This window comes from Pleurodeles waltl, chromosome 11 (genome assembly GCF_031143425.1).
Source record: "Pleurodeles waltl isolate 20211129_DDA chromosome 11, aPleWal1.hap1.20221129, whole genome shotgun sequence".
In the NCBI taxonomy this organism is placed as follows: Eukaryota; Metazoa; Chordata; class Amphibia; order Caudata; family Salamandridae; genus Pleurodeles; species Pleurodeles waltl.
In genome coordinates, this window is record NC_090450.1 from 945,900,305 (window position 1) to 945,919,856 (window position 19,552).

At 49.8% G+C, this 19,552-nt stretch overlaps 1 protein-coding gene across 2 annotated transcripts in view; it reads left to right on the top strand.

Moving 5' to 3' along the window:
- The window catches only part of SPECC1L (sperm antigen with calponin homology and coiled-coil domains 1 like), a 474,653-nt gene that overhangs the window by 174,472 nt on the left and 280,629 nt on the right, over nt 1-19,552 (top strand). For both annotated transcript variants that reach the window (XM_069215113.1, XM_069215114.1), the window contains 2 exons: nt 5,738-5,811; nt 8,315-8,490. In XM_069215113.1, the coding sequence (XP_069071214.1) occupies nt 5,738-5,811; nt 8,315-8,490 (250 nt within the window). The remainder of the gene's footprint in view (nt 1-5,737; nt 5,812-8,314; nt 8,491-19,552) is intronic.

Consider the following 19,552-nt stretch of genomic DNA (forward strand, 5'->3'; position numbering starts at 1 on the left):
TTGTTGTGTCCTCTCTCCTGCAGCGACAGGCCAAAGAGGGTTGCTGTGGCACCCGGCATACGTCCACTACACTCCAAACCAAAACACATAGGTAAAAGACATTGTCATTCAAAACTCCAATAGCCCTAACTCTCACAAATGTTTGTCTGATACTTCCACCCCTTCAATGTATAATCAAAGTCCAGTTTTCTTTTTGGAAGCATCTAAAGACCTGCCATTTTTTTCTAGTAATTTTTGGGGTGTACTTAAGATCTGGCCCAGGAGAGCAGAGAAGTACTCTACATCTTGAATGGTAGGTGCATCCCAGGTTTGCTAGTTTCAGAGTGAGTGCAGGGGCACTTATAAATCTTGGAATCACATTTGCGTAAGTCAACGTGTTCCTGGAGAGCACAGGTTGCACTGATAGTAGATACGTGCAGGAGGAGGTTGATTGGTGAGCACTGGTAGTCATTTACCAGGTTAGTTATTTACTGAAATGTTGCTGCAGAGGGAAAGTATGAGTTGTTGAGGGAGCTTGTTGCATAGTCTCATGGTGTAGACCCTTGTTAACTTTCTGATCCATTTTGTGTCCCTAGCATCTTGCGCCATGTGAGGGAAATGTTTTGTTTTTGCACAGGCTTTTTAAGGTTCTTTTTTTATGTGTTGAAGGCTTTGTCAACCACGCAGTGAAGACTGAGTTAGACACGTGGACCTAACTGAATTTCCTGTGGTTGGTGATAAGGCCGGCACCTCTAAACAAATTCATTGCAGTGTCTCTTTGGCTGGTGAGCAAGATGTGGCAGTTGCTGTGGGATACAAGGGCCTGGACAGTAGAGCGCAAATTATTGGGTGTAGGAGACGTTTAAGTTTCAAAAGGCTTGGTTAGTGTCTGGAATTTTTCGTCACATGGCCTTGGAATGAGAGGTTGCAGTTTGTGAAACCCCAGTGACGTGGCGCAGGAAAAGAAATCATTGAGGTTCCTCTCATACTGCCTTCTCCTTGTCTGTCTCTCGAGCGTGAAGCACAGCATGAGCACCAACTCTGGTTTGGCCATATTGAGCATAGAGTGTAGACATTTAGGTTTGGGTGGTGTAAAATCACTATCAAAGGTGTCACCCTTGAGACACTCGTGCGCACCCTGTGCCATTCTTGCGCCATGGTACACCCCCACCATCTTCAAAGAACAGGTACCACTGACACTGCAGCACTCCATTGCACAGAGAGACCGTGCAGGCCGCACCTTCGTCCTGCCCCACCACAAGGAAGTTTGGGGTTACAGGATACAGCACTTGACCCAGTTGTTTAATTGAACAGGTACTGTCGGGTACGGTTTCCAGTTCTTTATTTTGAAAGGGAGAGTACCTGCACTTCTAAGCACTGCTGTAGTATATTTAATGAGAGTACCAGCACTTCTCAGGAGCAAACAGGTACTCTAAAGAGTGAGTACCTGCACTTGTATAACTCCATTTAAAGCATTGAATCCACCCACACTTAAGAGAACACACGGCTTGCAGAGGGGCGAGCAGACGCAAGCCCGAGGCCGCAGCGCTCTCCACACTGCAGTAGAGTGAGATTAGGAAGGAAGGGTGGAGGGAGGGCATGCTTGCACTGATCTGGGAGATGCTGCGCTCGAGCCTGGGGAGGCCGCCCCTCCTGGGATTTATATTGTGAGCACGCGATCTGACGTCTCAGCCACACGTCACGGGTCGTCCTGGCGTCACGTCTTTGTGAGGTCATTCACGTTGCGTTCTCTAGCCTGCCGTGGTGACCGTGGCACCCCTCGAACCTGCGGGCACGGCTGCTCCTGAGAGCCCTGCGCCCCCTCCTCTCACAAGCCCCGCGCCCCCTCCTCTTACAAGCCCTAAGCCCTGCGCCCCCTCCTCTCACAAGCCCTGCGCCCCCTCCTCTCACAAGCCCTGCGCCCCCTCCTCTCACAAGCCCTGCGCCCCCTCCTCTCACAAGCCCTGCGCCCCCTCCTCTCACAAGCCCCGCGCCCCCTCCTCTTACAAGCCCTAAGCCCTGCGCCCCCTCCTCTTACAAGCCCTAAGCCCTGCGCCCCCTCCTTTCACAAGCCCTGCGCCCCCTCCTCTCACAAGCCCTGCGCCCCCTCCTCTGACAAGCCCTGCGCCCCCTCCTCTGACAAGCCCTGCGCCCCCTCCTCTCACAAGCCCTGCGCCCCCTCCTCTCACAAGCCCTAAGCCCTGCGCCCCCTCCTCTCACAAGCCCTGAGCCCCCTCCTCTCACAAGCCCTAAGCCCCGCGGCCCCTCCTCTCACAAGCCCTAAGCCCCGCGGCCCCTCCTCTCACAAGCCCTGCGCCCCCTCCTCTCACAAGCCCTGCGCCCCCTCCTCTTACAAGCCCTGCGCCCCCTCCTCTTACAAGCCCTGCGCCCCCTCCTCTTACAAGCCCTAAGCCCTGCGCCCCCTCCTCTCACAAGCCCTGCGCCCCCTCCTCTCACAAGCCCTGCGCCCCCTCCTCTCACAAGCCCTGCGCCCCCTCCTCTTACAAGCCCTGCGCCCCCTCCTCTCACAAGCCCTGCGCCCCCTCCTCTCACAAGCCCTAAGCCCTGCGCCCCCTCCTCTCACAAGCCCTGCGCCCCCTCCTCTCACAAGCCCTGCGCCCCCTCCTCTCACAAGCCCTGCGCCCCCTCCTCTCACAAGCCCCGCGCCCCCTCCTCTCACAAGCCCCGCGCCCCCTCCTCTCACAAGCCCCGCGCCCCCTCCTCTCACAAGCCCTGCGCCCCCTCCTCTCACAAGCCCTAAGCCCTGCGCCCCCTCCTCTCACAAGCCCTGCGCCCCCTCCTCTCACAAGCCCCGCGCCCCCTCCTCTCACAAGCCCCGTGCCCCCTCCTCTCACAAGCCCTGCGCCCCCTCCTCTTACAAGCCCTGCACCCCCTCCTCTCACAAGCCCTAAGCCCTGCGCCCCCTCCTCTCACAAGCCCTGCGCCCCCTCCTCTCACAAGCCCTAAGCCCTGCGCCCCCTCCTCTCACAAGCCCTGCGCCCCCTCCTCTTACAAGCCCTAAGCCCTGCGCCCCCTCCTCTCACAAGCCCTGCGCCTCCTCCTCTTACAAGCCATGCGCCCCCTCCTCTTACAAGCCCTGCGCCCCCTCCTCTTACAAGCCCTGCGCCCCCTCCTCTCACAAGCCCTGCGCCCCCTCCTCTCACAAGCCCTAAGCCCTGCGCCCCCTCCTCTCACAAGCCCTGCGCCCCCTCCTCTCACAAGCCCTGCGCCCCCTCCTCTCACAAGCCCTGCGCCCCCTCCTCTCACAAGCCCTGCGCCCCCTCCTCTTACAAGCCCTAAGCCCTGCGCCCCCTCCTCTCACAAGCCCTGCGCCCCCTCCTCTCACAAGCCCTGCGCCCCCTCCTCTTACAAGCCCTAAGCCCCCTCCTCTCACAAGCCCTGCGCCCCCTCCTCTTACAAGCCCTAAGCCCTGCGCCCCCTCCTCTCACAAGCCCTGCGCCCCCTCCTCTTACAAGCCCTAAGCCCTGCGCCCCCTCCTCTCACAAGCCCTGCGCCCCCTCCTCTTACAAGCCCTAAGCCCTGCGCCCCCTCCTCTCACAAGCCCTGCGCCGCCTCCTCTTACAAGCCCTGCGCCTCCTCAACAAGCCCTGCGCCTCCTCCTCTTACAAGCCCTGCGCCCCCTCCTCTCACAAGCCCTGCGCCCCCTCCTCTCACAAGCCCTGCGCCCCCTCCTCTCACAAGCCCTGCGCCCCCTCCTCTCACAAGCCCTGCGCCCCCTCCTCTCACAAGCCCTGCGCCCCCTCCTCTCACAAGCCCTGCGCCCCCTCCTCTCACAAGCCCTGCGCCCCCTCCTCTCACAAGCCCTAAGCCCTGCGCCCCCTCCTCTCACAAGCCCTGCGCCTCCTCCTCTCACAAGCCCTGCGCCCCCTCCTCTTACAAGCCCTAGGCCCTGCGCCCCCTCCTCTCACAAGCCCTGCGCCTCCTCCTCTCACAAGCCCTGCGCCTCCTCCTCTTACAAGCCCTGCGCCTCCTCCTCTCACAAGCCCTGCGCCCCCTCCTCTCACAAGCCCTGCGCCCCCTCCTCTCACAAGCCCTGCGCCCCCTCCTCTCACAAGCCCTGCGCCCCCTCCTCTCACAAGCCCTGCGCCCCCTCCTCTCACAAGCCCTGCGCCCCCTCCTCTCACAAGCCCTGCGCCCCCTCCTCTCACAAGCCCTGCGCCCCCTCCTCTTACAAGCCCTAAGCCCTGCGCCCCCTCCTCTCACAAGCCCTGCGCCCCCTCCTCTTACAAGCCCTAGGCCCTGCGCCCCCTCCTCTCACAAGCCCTGCGCCCCCTCCTCTCACAAGCCCTAAGCCCTGCGCCCCCTCCTCTCACAAGCCCTAAGCCCTGCGCCCCCTCCTCTCACAAGCCCTGCGCCCCCTCCTCTCACAAGCCCTGCGCCCCCTCCTCTCACAAGCCCTACTTGGCACCCCCACCCGCCCAGCTCATTCATGGTCTCAGGCGAAGCCAAGGGGTGCGTGCACCCCTGACACTGCGTGGACGTTCTCTCGGGACAGCAACAGCTCTTCCTGGCCATTGGAGGGCGCCCACGGTCCACCATGTAGGGGACACAGCCTCTGTTTCTGAGTCCTTCTTATTACAGAATTTGTGATTTATCGGATATAGTTTCGGATTCAGGCTATATTTAGTTTTTTTTTGTTTGTTTGTTTGTTTGGAGGAATCTTACTCATTTACAAGGGATCAACGCTTATTGCCGTCAAGTTACAGCAGCTGAGCTTCCAGTTGCGCGGTTGAGTACTGGTATTGTATGGTATGGTGCGGTACTCTATTGGTGCAGTTATATCGTTTAAAATGGACAGGTAGTGTCCGTACTGAGTACCTGCACTTCTTTAATTTAAAAGGGAGAGCGCCTGCACATCTCAGCACTGCTGCAATACTTTTATTGGGTGCCGCCACTTCTCAGGAGCAAGCGGGCTCTATAAAGAGCGAGTACCTACCCGCGCTTCTGTATTTCCATTTAAAACACTGTATAGCGCTTCATACCATTGTGGGCGGAGAATGAATAGCACGCTACATACAGCATGGGGTGAGGATTGGGCAGAACTTTGTTTTCGTGAATGACCAGGGAAATGCTCTTGGGCAAGGTGGGGGAGGAGAGGTCTGAGAGATAGTACCCCAAATGTAGTGAGAGCCACGACGGCGATTCGGCCATGCTCCAGAGTGGAGGTTGTCTTCTCTGTTCAGTTAAGGATAATGGGCGAAGTCTCCAAATGTGTCTGTTGCTCTCCCATGTACCCAAGGATTCAGGACTGGCCTTTCAAAGACAGCTGCAACACTCTGTATCTTAGGTGACATGGACTCCTCTGATTCCCTTCTTGCCGGAGGGCAGGGCGTGCAGAGAAAGTGAGTGCAGGGCTCCCCCCAAGCAGCATTTTATATTGGCTTAGTGGTGCTCGTCTTAAGGGTGTTTTGTGAGTTTGTTTTTCATTTAGATATGAGGCGAGAGTTCAAGATGAGATAAGAGCAACGCACAACTCTTTAATTTGTTATTTTCTAGATCTAAACATCTACTTCAGTCTGGTGTCGCTTCTCTCGCGTTGCTGGTCCAGCATAGCTGCACTGTACAATAACGGGTGCACATTGGGGATATTGTTCAGCTAATATTAATACAACGTGTCCCCGCTTGTTCCTGGTGGGAAATACAAACTATAGAGCTGTCTTTGGGGCCCTAACTCGTGCTGTTGAATAGCGGCAAACAAACCAAGTAAAAACTAATTTTTATGTTTATTGTTTTCCAGATACGGTTAAAAAACTGCAAGACCAAAAGCATGACATGGAACGGGACATCAAAACACTGAACCGGAAGCTGCGGGTAGGTCTGACCTTCGGGACCAGGAAACCAAGAGTTACTGTTAGCCAGCCCCAGACAGGAGAGGAAAGTACCAGCGTCGTTCCCAGCCATTTCCACCATCCACTATAGAGGCGATCATAGCTCTACATGTCCCGTTGCTCAGCTGTCTGCCACCCTCAGTTCAAAATAACCATAGAAACTCGGATGAGTATCCCACCCTTTTGGGGTATTGTTGTGTTTGGCATTACAGCCGCTTAAAACATGGGACTTAGACCTGCACCACCACCCCCTGGATGAATGCCACCCTAGAGAGAGACTGCATTAGAATGGATCCCTTATTCCCCATAAGCAATGGTAGTGTGCCTTATGACCTTCCACAGAGCGCGCTGTGATTCAGATGTTTGTTGTGTGACACAGGCAAACCTTTAAACTGTACCACACATACTCCTAAAGGGTGTTTAACAACTCCCACACCTGCACAAATGCCCGCTCTTCTGGTACTTGCCTGTCTCCCGCTTGGTCATAACCTGGTGGCCACCAAAGGGCAAGGCACCGTGCTCAGTGGAGGTGCCTTCCAGGGCTTGCACCTCTGCGCCACACAAAGTTGTTGTTTAGATCTTGGAGAGAGAGCGAGATTCAGCACACATACACTGGTTCACTTTAGCACACAGAGATCCGAAAGACTTACTCGGTCTATAGCAGGGGGGCATTTTCTTCTGGCAACAGTGTCAGGCAGTGTCCCTGTCAGTGCTCTTACCTGTAACCGAAAGAAAACATCATACCCTGATTGGCTGGATGTCTTTACCGTTTTAAGGTCAAAGTGGGAAGCCCTTGAGGACCACATAGTAGCAGTTTATGGTCTTGGCCGTGAGGTTATCAAAGAATATCTTCAGCTAGATTGTTATTTCTTTCAGGAGTTTTGTTTTGCATATCTCCAAACATGTCGCCTTGTGTCTGCTTCTGAATACTGAATTATACACTGTAAAATTAGGCTATTCCTGAAAAGCTGTATCTTCATATATGTGCGGGATCTCAGAGCTCTTTTTTTATGAGAACACTTTTTTCTTTAAACTATTTTATGCGTACTTGACATCTGATAGTTAAAGCTTTCTTAAAAACAGCAAAGACACATTGTTTTATTCTTATCTTAAAAAACGAAAAAAGATAATTGGGAAAAAAAGCTTGAAGGCACCAGTAGTGGAATAGACCTCCTTGACCACGCTGGCTGCTCCAGAGCCTGTAATGTCCTGCTGTAACTATTGGCCACCAGTTGATTTTTCTTCTCTGTTGAGCACAAATTCCTGAACACTGAATCTATGACATTTCATGGTTTCTACTCCAAAAACATTTTGTCAGAAGCAGTTTTAGCTTCACTCAGGACGCTTTGATATCCTTTTAAGTTTGAAGGCTTTTTTTGTAGATTAAGCGTCTATTTTTCTTTACCTTCCGCATTTTAGATGTCACATTCTGAGCACGGCTGTGCCTGAAGGACTTTGTGGGGTTTTCGTCTGGGGCGTGTAGGAGGAGGTGACAAAAAGTCTTCTTTCTGAACACACCTCTTTGTTGATGCAGACACATTTTAAATGTTATATTGTCTATGGCGCTGACCTCACTACCAACTCATCCCAGCAACCAGTTGTTGAGGGAGAGAGGAGCATTGCGTGAAACAAATAAATACAAGTGGCATATCAGCTGCATACCCCCAGCCTCCCCCCGAACCCAGCTCTTCTATCTTCCTCCTTTCCAGTCAGAAATGCCCAATAAACCTGGTATCCTCTCACCTTTTCCCACCTCCTTCTGGCTTTCCTCACCTTCCTTTCTGTCTGGAGCACTGCACAGTCTCTATTAAAAAGAAAGTGAATTGGAGCCACTGTGCTTTGCTGTGCATTTCTATATAAAGATCAGAATCCTTATCCTCAACCCAAAGGGCCTCGGTGCTCTCAGATACACAGTTCCTGCCCCTTACCCACACTGTTTTACCACACACCCTTTGCAGTGTCCGCTCAGACGGCCTAACCCTCAGGGCCTCTCACTATACCTCTTTAGCACCACCACTCAGCTCTGAAATACTTCATACTTTGTAGGCGGCTTATTTGTGTGATTTCATGTGAGTGGTGTCTATAGTGAGAGTGTCAATTAAGTGGGCTATTTATAGCAGTTTATAAGTGTTAGCCGCACTGTTCATAGGCCACTTGTCTTTTTGTATTTGATCGGAACACCTAGAAGCAGTTCACTCTGCAGTGTCCAGGCTGAGCGTATTCCACACTCACTGAGCCCAGGGACTTCTTCAGACTGGTGGGTCATCTAGGTGTTTGAGACATGCTGTTCCCACTTCTGCAGCCGGCTGCTGCTAGTTCAGCTCCCCAAGCGCTTATCCAAATTATCCCTTATGGCTCCTACCTGGAAGTGGTCTTTCTAAGAGTGGTTCCCATCAACAGCTGATTTCAATAGGATTGCACTGGGTTGGAGTCTGTGTTGTTGAGTTTCTTCACATTACCTGGCTTGTTTCTCTCTGGTGGTGCAGGAGGAGTCCGCTGAGTGGCGACAGTTCCAGGCAGACCTACAGACTGCTGTTGTAATTGCAAATGACATCAAATCTGAAGCCCAGGAGGAGATTGGCGACCTAAAGCGCAGGTTGCATGAAGCTATCGAAAAGAATGAGAGACTGACCAAGGAACTGGACGAAACCAAATCACGCAAGTATGTAAACCCCGTCCGAGTGTAGACCACTGTGTATTTATTGCAAATGTTTTCTCCTTTGCCAACGGAGTGCACACATGTTTGCTCCAGCTGCAGAGATTATGTTGTAGATGTACTCTACCACTCGCTCTGCAAGTTTGTAGATATGCATTTATGTGATAATTATATAGTGGAAACCTAAATGGAGGCAATAGAGTGCTGTTCATGATCCAAAGCAAATAGGCATTAAATCAGAGCATTTGCATGGGAGAGGAGTGTGTGGAGTTCTGAGAGAGGAAAGGGACTTTCTACAGCATTGAGATGTGTTCTATGAATTAAGATGTGTTTTCATCTCCTTCCTGAATGTGAGGAGGGTTTGGGCGGCCCTAATGGATATCTGAATATTGTTCCAGTCCCCTGGTATGCAGACGGAGAAACCCTTATTCCTGGGTTTCCAGATCGACCCTGTGTCTACGTCTTGGTTACAAGTATGTTCTGCTTTGCACATTGCTGGCATTTGATCATAACCTCCCATATAAACAAGAAGTCATGCCAGCTTATGAGGCTCTCTAAATAAGCTATCTGTAGGGACTCCAGATCCTGGCTATGTACAAGGGTTGTCTGCTAGAGCACCAGCACTTGGCAGCATGAAAGGCCAGACTGTACAGAAATCAACATGTGAAGTTAGTTTCATAGACACCCAAGTACTCATCTCAGTATGGCTGTTCACAAAGACGCCAAGGCAACGTTTCTAAATAGTTTTCGCAAGGTAGAAGTTTCTTGGCCACATAGTGCTCTGTGTACAAGATAGCAATCTTTGAAGGAGAGACTTTGCCAGCTGGCAGTCATTGGGGTGTTCTTAGTGCATGTGTAATGATTGGTTCCTTGTCAGGCTAAGGTGAGTCTCTGTTTTTGCCTATCATTTTTCCAAGAGAACCCGACGACCCCTTTCAGTATATGTGCCAGACAGGACAACCACAAGGATCTTTGAAGCCTGCAGCTTATTTAGTATCAGTGACAGTTCAGGGTCAAAGATGAGTCCAGGGAGGACCTCTTGACCACTGTTTGGCTCGCTTTCCAATCCTTTTTGGGGTTTGCCCCATTTGTGTTGGGAATTTTACTTCCTTTTTGCAGCATTGACTTTCATTATATCACTGGGCTGTGTACAGCCTTCAGTTCAATGTCGGATAAGTGCACCATGTGTAGAAGTTTTGCTTATACCTTTTTATTGTGATTTTACTAATTTCGTAGTTTTTCCCTTGAAACGTAGAAGCATTCACCTCTCTTTACCTGCCTGCAGTTACCCTTGACGAATCCAAAGTGAGAATCATGTTGTTGATTCCTCATCTGCTGGGGATGCAAGGACGTTTTGGGGCCGACACCTGGTCGTTCTTAATCTATATGAACAACCTAACTCTGTCAAGAACCTTTTAAGAGCATGTACATTTCCTGGCAAGAGTTTCCTTCTTACCTTAGTGCAGCACGAATCTAGAGACTATACTTTTCCAGAACTGGCTCTTTGATAGATAGATTAATCTCAAGACAACATCAGAGGTGTTTGTAGGCCTTTGAAGTCACAGAAAAATTGCATAGGACTCTCACCTGGTCTGTCATTTCAGACTCCTAGTGTACGATTTGTCATATAGTGAGGATCTCTGGGCCTACACATTTTGCATTTGGTTCTTTTGCAAGTATGTTTGTCCAGTTCGATGTGTGCTTTATTTCTTTGACATGTGGTTATCCATATTGTCCTCATATCGCGGGTTTAAAATTGGTCGACAATCTAGCTTAAGGAAAGATTTTTGAGAGGCCTTGATAGTTGAGAGCCTTGAAGGTACAGAGGTCTTTGAGAATGTAGCACTTAGTGACATGTGCAAGTTGTGCTTGTACGGAGGGTTTCGACTAGTGGACATGCACGATTTGTTCCTATGCAGATGTTGTATCAAGTAACAGTCACAAATTGTGCCTTGTCTTTGGGATGTTGCATCTCACGACAGCCACCAGTTGTGCCTGTACATAGGGTTTTGAGACGTGATGTCCAGTTATACCCACCAATTGTGCCCGTACAAAGGGCCGTGTAATTTGCCATCCAGCGACAGCCTCCATTGTGCCTGTACAGAGGTCTTTCGATTGTGCCATCCAGTGACAGATGCCAGTTGTGTCTGTGCAGGGGACTTTAAGATGTGGTATCCAGTTACATCCACCAGTTGTACCTGTATGGTGGTCTTTGAGATGCGGTGTCCAATTACACCCACCAGTTGTGTCTGTACAGAGGGCTTTGAGTTGTGACGTCCATTTGCAACCTCCATTTGTGCCTACAGAAAGGGCTTTGAGTTGTGACATCCAGTGACAGCCTCCAGGATGCTTGTATGGAAGGCTTTGAGTTGTGACATCCAGTGACAGCCTCCAGGTGTGGAGGGCTTTGAGTTGTGATATCCAGTGACAGCCTCCAGGTGTGCCTCTGTGGAGGGCTTTGAGTTGTGGCAGTTGCCAGTTGTGCATGTACAGAGGGTTTTAAGATGTGGTGTCCAGTTCCACTTAGCAGCTGTGCCTGTAAAGGAGAGGTTTGAGATGTGACGGCCTCCAGTTGCTCCCGTACAGAGGTCTTTGCGTTATGTCATCCAGTGACGGCCTCCAGTTGTGCCTGTACGGAGGGCTTTGAGTTGTGGCATCCAGTGACAGCCTCCAGTTGTGCCTGTTCTGAGACGTGGCATCCAATGATAGCCTCCAGTTGTTCCTGTACTGAGGGCTTTCAGATGTGGTATCCAGTGACGGCTGCCGATTGTGCCTGTACTGAGATGCGGCTTCCAGTGACGGCTGCTAGCTGTGCCTGTATTGAGGGCTTGGAGTTGTGGCATCCAGTGACGGCCTATAGTTGTACTTGTATGGCGGGCTTTCAATTGTAGCATCCAGCAACAGCCTTCAGTTGTGCCTGTACTGAGGGCTTTGAGCTGTGGCATCCAGCGACGGTCTCTAGTTGTGGCTGTACTGAGGGCTTTGAGCTGTGGCATCCAATGACGACCTCCAGTTGTGCTTGTATTGAGGGCTTTGAGACGTGGCATCCAGTGACAGCAGTTAGTTGTGCCTGTACTGAAGGCTTTGAGATGTGGCATCCAGTGACAGCCTCCAGTTGTGTGTGTACGAAAGGTTTTGAGCTGTGACATCCAATGACTGCCTCCAGTTGTGGCTGTACTGAAGGCTTTGAGATGTGGCATCCAGTGACAGCCTCCAGTTGTTCGTGTACGATGGGCTTTGAGTTGTGGCACCCAGTAACATTTGCCAGTTGTGCCTGTACTGAGATGTGGCATCCAGCGACGGTCTCCAGTTGTGGCTGTACTGAGGGCTTTGAGCTGTGGCATCCAGTGACGGCCTCCAGTTGTGTCTGTACTGAAGGCTTTGAGATGTGGCATCCAGTGACGGCCTCCAGTTGTGGCTGTACTGAGGGCTTTGAGCTGTGGCATCCAGCGACGGCCTCCAGTTGTGCCTGTACTGAGATGTGGCATCCAGCGACGGTCTCCAGTTGTGGCTGTACTGAGGGCTTTGAGCTGTGGCACCCAGTGACGGCCTCCAGTTGTGGCTGTACTGAGGGCTTTGAGCTGTGGCATCCAGTGACGGCCTCCAGTTGTGTCTGTACTGAGCTGCGTCATCCAGTGACGGCCTCCAGTTGTGGCTGTGCTGAGGGCTTTGAGCTGTGGCACCCAGTGACGGCCTCCAATTGTGGCTGTACTGAGGGCTTTGAGCTGTGGCATCCAGTGACGGCCTCCAGTTGTGTCTGTACTGAAGGCTTTGAGATGTGGCATCCAGTGACGGCCTCCAGTTGTGGCTGTACTGAGGGCTTTGAGCTGTGGCATCCAGTGACGGCCTCCAGTTGTGCCTGTACTGAGATGTGGCATCCAGCGACGGTCTCCAGTTGTGGCTGTACTGGGGGCTTTGAGCTGTGGCACCCAGTGACGGCCTCCAGTTGTGGCTGTACTGAGGGCTTTGAGCTGTGGCATCCAGTGACGGCATCCAGTTGTGTCTGTACTGAGCTGCGTCATCCAGTGACGGTCTCCAGTTGTGGCTGTACTGAGGGCTTTGAGCTGTGGCACCCAGTGACGGCCTCCAGTTGTGGCTGTACTGAGGGCTTTGAGCTGTGGCATCCAGTGACGGCCTCCAGTTGTGTCTGTACTGAGCTGCGTCATCCAGTGACGGTCTCCAGTTGTGGCTGTACTGAGGGCTTTGAGCTTTGGCACCCAGTGACGGCCTCCAGTTGTGGCTGTACTGAGGGCTTTGAGCTGTGGCATCCAGTGACGGCCTCCAGTTGTGTCTGTACTGAGGGCTTTGAGCTGTGGCACCCAGTGACGGCCTCCAGTTGTGCTTGTAGGGAGGGCTTTGAGCTGTGGCATCCAGTGACGGCCTCCAGTTGTGTCTGTACTGAAGGCTTTGAGATGTGGCATCCAGCGACGGTCTCCAGTTGTGGCTGTACTGAGGGCTTTGAGCTGTGGCACCCAGTGACGGCCTCCAGTTGTGGCTGTACTGAGGGCTTTGAGCTGTGGCATCCAGTGACGGCCTCCAGTTGTGTCTGTACTGAAGGCTTTGAGATGTGGCATCCAGTGACGGCCTCCAGTTGTGCTTGTAGGGAGCGCTTTGAGCTGTGGCATCCAGTGACGGCCTCCAGTTGTGTCTGTACTGAGGGCTTTGAGCTGTGGCACCCAGTGACGGCCTCCAGTTGTGCTTGTAGGGAGGGCTTTGAGCTGTGGCATCCAGTGACGGCCTCCAGTTGTGCCTGTACTGAAGTCTTTGAGATGCTGTCTGAAAGGCCACTTTTGATTGGTCAGTTCTTTCCACCTCACGATGGAGCACGCGGCGTGCCAGGTGTGGACAGGCAGTGAGCTGTCAGTAAAATGTAAGCCCTGTTTGCTGCACGGGCGCTCTCGGCGCCTTGTGTGCGCACTGAGCCAGCTTGGGAAATGCCTGCTCGCGGTACCATTTACAACTAAGTCCGAGGGATCGAGCGAGATTGCTCTGGGAGTACCGGGCGCGTCCGGTGGAATTTCAATGCCGCCCCCTAATGTGCCCCCTCTGCATGCTCATCACCACAATAAATAGACGGATTACCTGCCAATCCCCTGGCAGCGCCGCGTGCGGGTTATTGCTGTCTCATTAGCATATATATCCCTCGCACGGGAGCGCTCCTCTGATGGGCCCCCTGGAGGGGGCTTTCTGCTTTTAGTGGGGGCTCATACACTTCTCTGCTCCCCTGTGGATACAGAGGGAGCTGTCAGGGCACTCATTTGATGTAATCTTCATTTATTGGATGGGATTGTCAGACTGTCATTGCAGCTCCCCCCTTCAGGGCCGCGGGCGACCCTGAGGTCGCATCTTTGCAGCTGATGTTCATTCCTTTCTTAGGTAAATGGCGGTAGCTACGCGCGCGTGAGGCGCAGCACGTTCCACGGACCCCTGTCTCACTCCTGCCTCTCCTCTCCATCTCTCCCACTTCATTCACTCTCCTCCCCTCCCCCAAACACACTCTGCCTTCATCCACATTCTGTTCTCTGCCTATCTCCTGCTACTCGAGTCCCCGTGCCGGAAACTGAATCAAGCATTTGCAACGCAACAGATCTCACATTTGTGAGAGTTAGAGCTATTGGCTCTGTAAATGACAATGTCTTTTACCTATGTGGTTTGGTTTGGAGTGTAGTGGATGTATGCCAGGTGCCACAGAAACCCTCCCAGGCCTGTTACTGCAAGAGAGAGGACACACCAAGGCCGCCATCTTGGGAGTGTTTTTGCCTCATAACTACAGACTGGCTGTGATACCCTAGAGATGCAACCCTTTCTAGTGTGTTTACCTAAACTTTCATAGCACCAAACAAGCCACAAAGAGGCACCTTCGTGGCATTTAACCCGGACAATGAGGGGGGACCAGAAGAGTTAGGAGCAAAGAAAAGTGGGCTGCCATATATTTGTGTGTGTTAAACTTTAAAAGGAATTATTCCTCTACATTGGTAATACCAGCCTAATTTAAAAATAAATAAATAAATGACTTTATACAAAGAAAATAACAAAGGAGGCAGCTTAACTGCAATAAATTGTAGCGATTTTGTTAAGACTGGCACCAGCTTGGAGCTGGTGGAACACGGTTTGAGTCTCGGTGCCAGCTCAACATCCTGTGATTTTGGGCAAATCACTTAATCTCCCTTTGCTACCAAAAATGAATGTGTTCTTGTGTAACGTAACCGGTGCTCATGTAAAGCGATGTACTACCTTTGTATCAGGTTCGCACTACCTGAACTTTATTTGAAGAGGCCCAATTTACAGCCAAAGGCTAGATGTTTTTTGCTATTAAACTTGAGGCCGTGAAGTGCTTGAGTTTGCAGTCACAACTCCTTTTCCACCATTTTGGAGACAACACCTTTCGCCATCTTCTTGCCTTGCCTACGTGCTTGGTTGGCGACCCTCCGGAGGTTAGCAAGAGCACGTGCTGTCCCCTAGTGTTAAGCTACACTCAAGTCAGTTGGGTAATGCACCCTCTGCAGAGCTCTTGACATAACGAGAATGTCACAGATTACAATCCTGACATAGCTTCTTCACCTCTTCATCTCTGCAACATCAATGCAAATGAATTATAGCGATTTTGTTAAGAATGGCACCTGCTCTGCAGTGCTATGAAATGCCAGAACCTGCATTACCAAGCGCTACGTAAGAAAAACAAGTCAATGCCAGACTGCCCCAACACACACCAGACAAAGAACCCTAGGGGTGAAGATATGGTAGGTTTTCAGTAATACTACCACCATGGGATTTAATGCAGGCCCTGGTTGCTAATCAGGTTTTGTTCTCAACTTTTCACACACATTTAATACCCACAGCACGTTGCCTTTAGCCATCTGCAGGAGTGGCTGGCCGTGGGGCAAACGCCCCACTGAGCATGAATAAAGGCATTGTATATGGTATAAGAGCTATGGTCTGCATGGTGGTCATGCATATTATGGACAGTGCTCTGAACCATAACTTGTCAACTTTAGTGTTTGTTCTGGTTTAATTTGTAACCATAACTCCACTTCAACTTTAAGTGAATTTCTTTAAGTATACATCGAGATGTTCTAACACGAATAACTTCAGGGACCAGTTCCCTTCTTCCCTTTTCTCCCCTTCACTTTCTCTCATCCTATCTCTTCCATCCTCTTCATGTTTATTAGTTCCCTCATATAATTTCTCTCCACCCTGTCCTTTCCTAATTTTCTTAAGTTTCTATATGTTCTCCCAGGCTCCCCATCCCTTTCCTGTACCTCATACTTTCTTACCTCTCCTTTTTTCCCAGCCAACCTGTACCTCCTGTGATTACCCCTTTGTGATATCAAAAGCAGTTTTATAAAGTGATTAGCAATGGATTCATATTTGCATGGTCATTTTTATGACCTGTCAGAATCGTAAATGGTGTGTTCTTAGGTTGAACTTTCAAGAGAGCATTAGCTGTCTGCTTGCTAATGACTTGTTATCAGCTTACTAAGAATTTATTGTTCGCTTAAAGGCTGCCCATTGCTTACCGTTGTATGGCTTTATTGTAATTCTCAGTTACTTGCTGTTTATTCAGGGGCTTGCCTTGTCCCTCTTGTGTTTGTCCTTTCCCCTGGAGGATGCCCTCTTCTTTGGTGTCCTTCCATTGCTCACTTGTCGGGAACAGCTTTTTAGGTATCTGCTGTACGGCACATGCACTGTCTTTTCCAGAAACTTTGTTTGCACACAGTGGGCATACAGTCTGTCCATAACTTTATCAGCAGAGGATCTTTAATAGAGTCACATGCTTGAATCCTTCTCTGTCGCCATACTGGGACTCCCCAATAACATTACAAACAGCAGCACACATGTAAGCATTCATTTACATTGAAACTCAATGGAACTTTCCAACCTATCCACATCATTATAAATGACCTGAACTGCAGGCAGTCAGACCCAGCCTCACCAGCTGTTCCCTCCAATGATGCTTCCAACTGTCAGATTTTCTACTGCACTTTCAGGCGTGAGGAGCCCTCTTTGACAGCTCGGTGGAGAACAAAAAACAGAGTAAATAAAAAGAAAATAACACCTTATGGCTGAATCAGTTTGTTGTTTAAGGCCTGTAAATAGTGTGGGAAGAAGATTTATGTGGAGGAGGCACATATGAAGTGATTTTACTGCTTGCACCCTGAGCACAAGCCAGCGGATTGGAGAACGAAATGGAGACGGGTAGTTCATCAGAAAAGCAGGTTAGAGGACCCTCTGACTCTGCTGTTAAGAGTCAGACATCTGGTCAAAAGCACTTAAGTGAGATGCACAAGAAGCACAATCCAAAAGTGGAGATCTTGCAAGAGAGGAAGTACTGTCGTGTGGGCTCTCATTATCCTAAATGAGACTACTGGATTTCAAGGCAGCAGGATCGATAACGGTGTGGGGGACTGAGTCTGACCCACGTGTAAAGAACTCTGTCACCCTAAATCCGGTTTTTGCTCCGGCTAACTAGCAGTGCCTCATTTCTCCCACAGGGAAGAAATGATTAGGCAGCCGAGCTCATGACATCTTTGGAACTTCTCAGGGAAGTCGTGGTCACTCAGATCCAAACCAACTCTCTTATTTCCAATATGATCTCATATACAAATGACAAAGACAGTATAAGTTTTATATAATGTTTTAATAAAACGACTGTATTTTAGATATTAAGGCGTGAGCCGCAATAACCAGAACAATACAACACAGTAGGATTGAAATAGTCACCAGGAGAGTAAAACATAAGAACAAAGCTATCATAATGTCTAACAGTTTCTACTCTCCCTCTGCTTGTTCTATTTGGAGCACAGCATGTTAAGCTTCTAGCTTGCCTTTCAGAATCACTGTGGAGACATCAGCCCTCATACCTGAGCAAAGACCTGTGATCTTGGTTCAGCATCTGCAACGAGGCAGTCAGCGTCTAGTTGTGGTTCCCTGGTCGGAATCTCCCTTTTGCGTGTATTGGGACAAGGAAGTGATTTTATAACTAACATGTCATCGTGATCACAAAATGTCCCTACGCAGGAATGCCAAGTCTAAACTCCTACCACGTCTATCGGCAGTGTACCAGACTGTATCCTTGACTGAAGCACAGAGTAAATATGTTATGGAGAACTCCAGTGCTGAAGTAGGCAAAACAGTGTGATATGAATAAAAAAACAACACCGTAGAACTGGCTATTTGAAAAACAACAGTACGAAGCCTAATAAAAAGCATGTAGAGCAAAGTGCACAGAGGCTCTAAGCTGTCGGCCAATGAATAAAATATATTCAGGGCAAAGTGCACAAAGGCCTAAAGCCTGAAGCTAAAGCGCAATGAATACGTAAAAACTGACCACACTACAGTACCATTTAAAAATCTAAGATAGCCTCAGTGTTAGATGCTAAAGCTTCAGGGATGAAAGGTGGTGAGAACATATTGAGGACACAAGTTGTTGATGATGGGAAAGGTTAAAAAAATCAGCAAGAGATGAGAGATTTTGGTCACCGACAAGAATAAGACCGTCACCGTTGACGGCATCATCAAGTTTTAAGACAAAATTAGTGATGGAGGGGATTAGGCTAGGTTTGTCCTCCTTGAAAGAGGCGTTAATAAAGGTGTCACCATCGACAAGCAAAAATCATTGGCGAGAGAGAAATTGGCAGCAGGATAAATGCGGTTGATGAAGGAAGTGCCGTCGATGAAGGTAGCGCAGCGCATCACCAAAGGAAGTCTGTCGACAAGGAATTTGTCATTGATGAGCGGCAAGTGGATGACTAAAAAGAAGCAAACACTAGTTACATCCATTACAATGAAGCTTTTGATGAAGGAAATGAGAGATGGGGAAGCGGAACCTATATTGGGATCAATGCAAATACCTTTGCCAGCATCACAACGTTTACTGCAGGACACTTCCCCCGAGGAGCAACATCAGTTGCAACATTATCAAGAAGTCCATGAGCATGACCTTGGTCATATGGAAGCATCATTTTTGTCAAAGAGATCGCTCCCATAAAGAGGAAAGTTGCAACTCATCCAGGGAAGTTGAACATCCAATGCATTGATTGGAGTAAGGAAGTTCTTTATGATCCCCACATTTATGACAGGCCAAAATAAGGGATTGGTGGATTGATCCTTCAAAAAAATTGGTTCAAGTACCAGTGCGAATGCGGACATCATTGCAAGATATGATTGCAGATATTTATAAAAGACTTCCACCTCGGTCAGCGCAGAAGGGCACTGGAGTCGGAATTAACAAAGACTCCTCAGCCATTAATTGTGCAACCAGTGCATACACAATCCCAGGAAAGCCAGGGAAAGCAAACATTGTCAGAGTATATGAATCCAGAGTAAGTGGCTTCAGATGAAGGAGAGCAGGATATTGGAATAGGGTCTTCATTTAATGGCAGTGATAATAATGAAGATGATAGCACACACGCAAACAGGGTCTCCAACAGAGGATTCTGAGTGGAATCAATTTTTAGAGGAGAAGAATGCTAGTCAGGAACATACACAAACGTTTTGCCTCCAGATGATATTGGGAGGTTTTATTACAGGGAGTGCAGAATTATTAGGCAAATGAGTATTTTGACCACATCATCCTCTTTATGCATGTTGTCTTACTCCAAGCTGTATAGGCTCGAAAGCCTACTACCAATTAAGCATATTAGGTGATGTGCATCTCTGTAATGAGAAGGGGTGTGGTCTAATGACATCAACACCCTATATCAGGTGTGCATAATTATTAGGCAACTTCCTTTCCTTTGGCAAAATGGGTCAAAAGAAGGACTTGACAGGCTCAGAAAAGTCAAAAATAGTGAGATATCTTGCAGAGGGATGCAGCACTCTTAAAATTGCAAAGCTTCTGAAGCGTGATCATCGAACAATCAAGCGTTTCATTCAAAATAGTCAACAGGGTCGCAAGAAGCGTGTGGAAAAACCAAGGCGCAGAATAACTGCCCATGAACTGAGAAAAGTCAAGCGTGCAGCTGCCACAATGCCACTTGCCACCAGTTTGGCCATATTTCAGAGCTGCAACATCACTGGAGTGCCCAAAAGCACAAGGTGTGCAATACTCGGAGACATGACCAAGGTA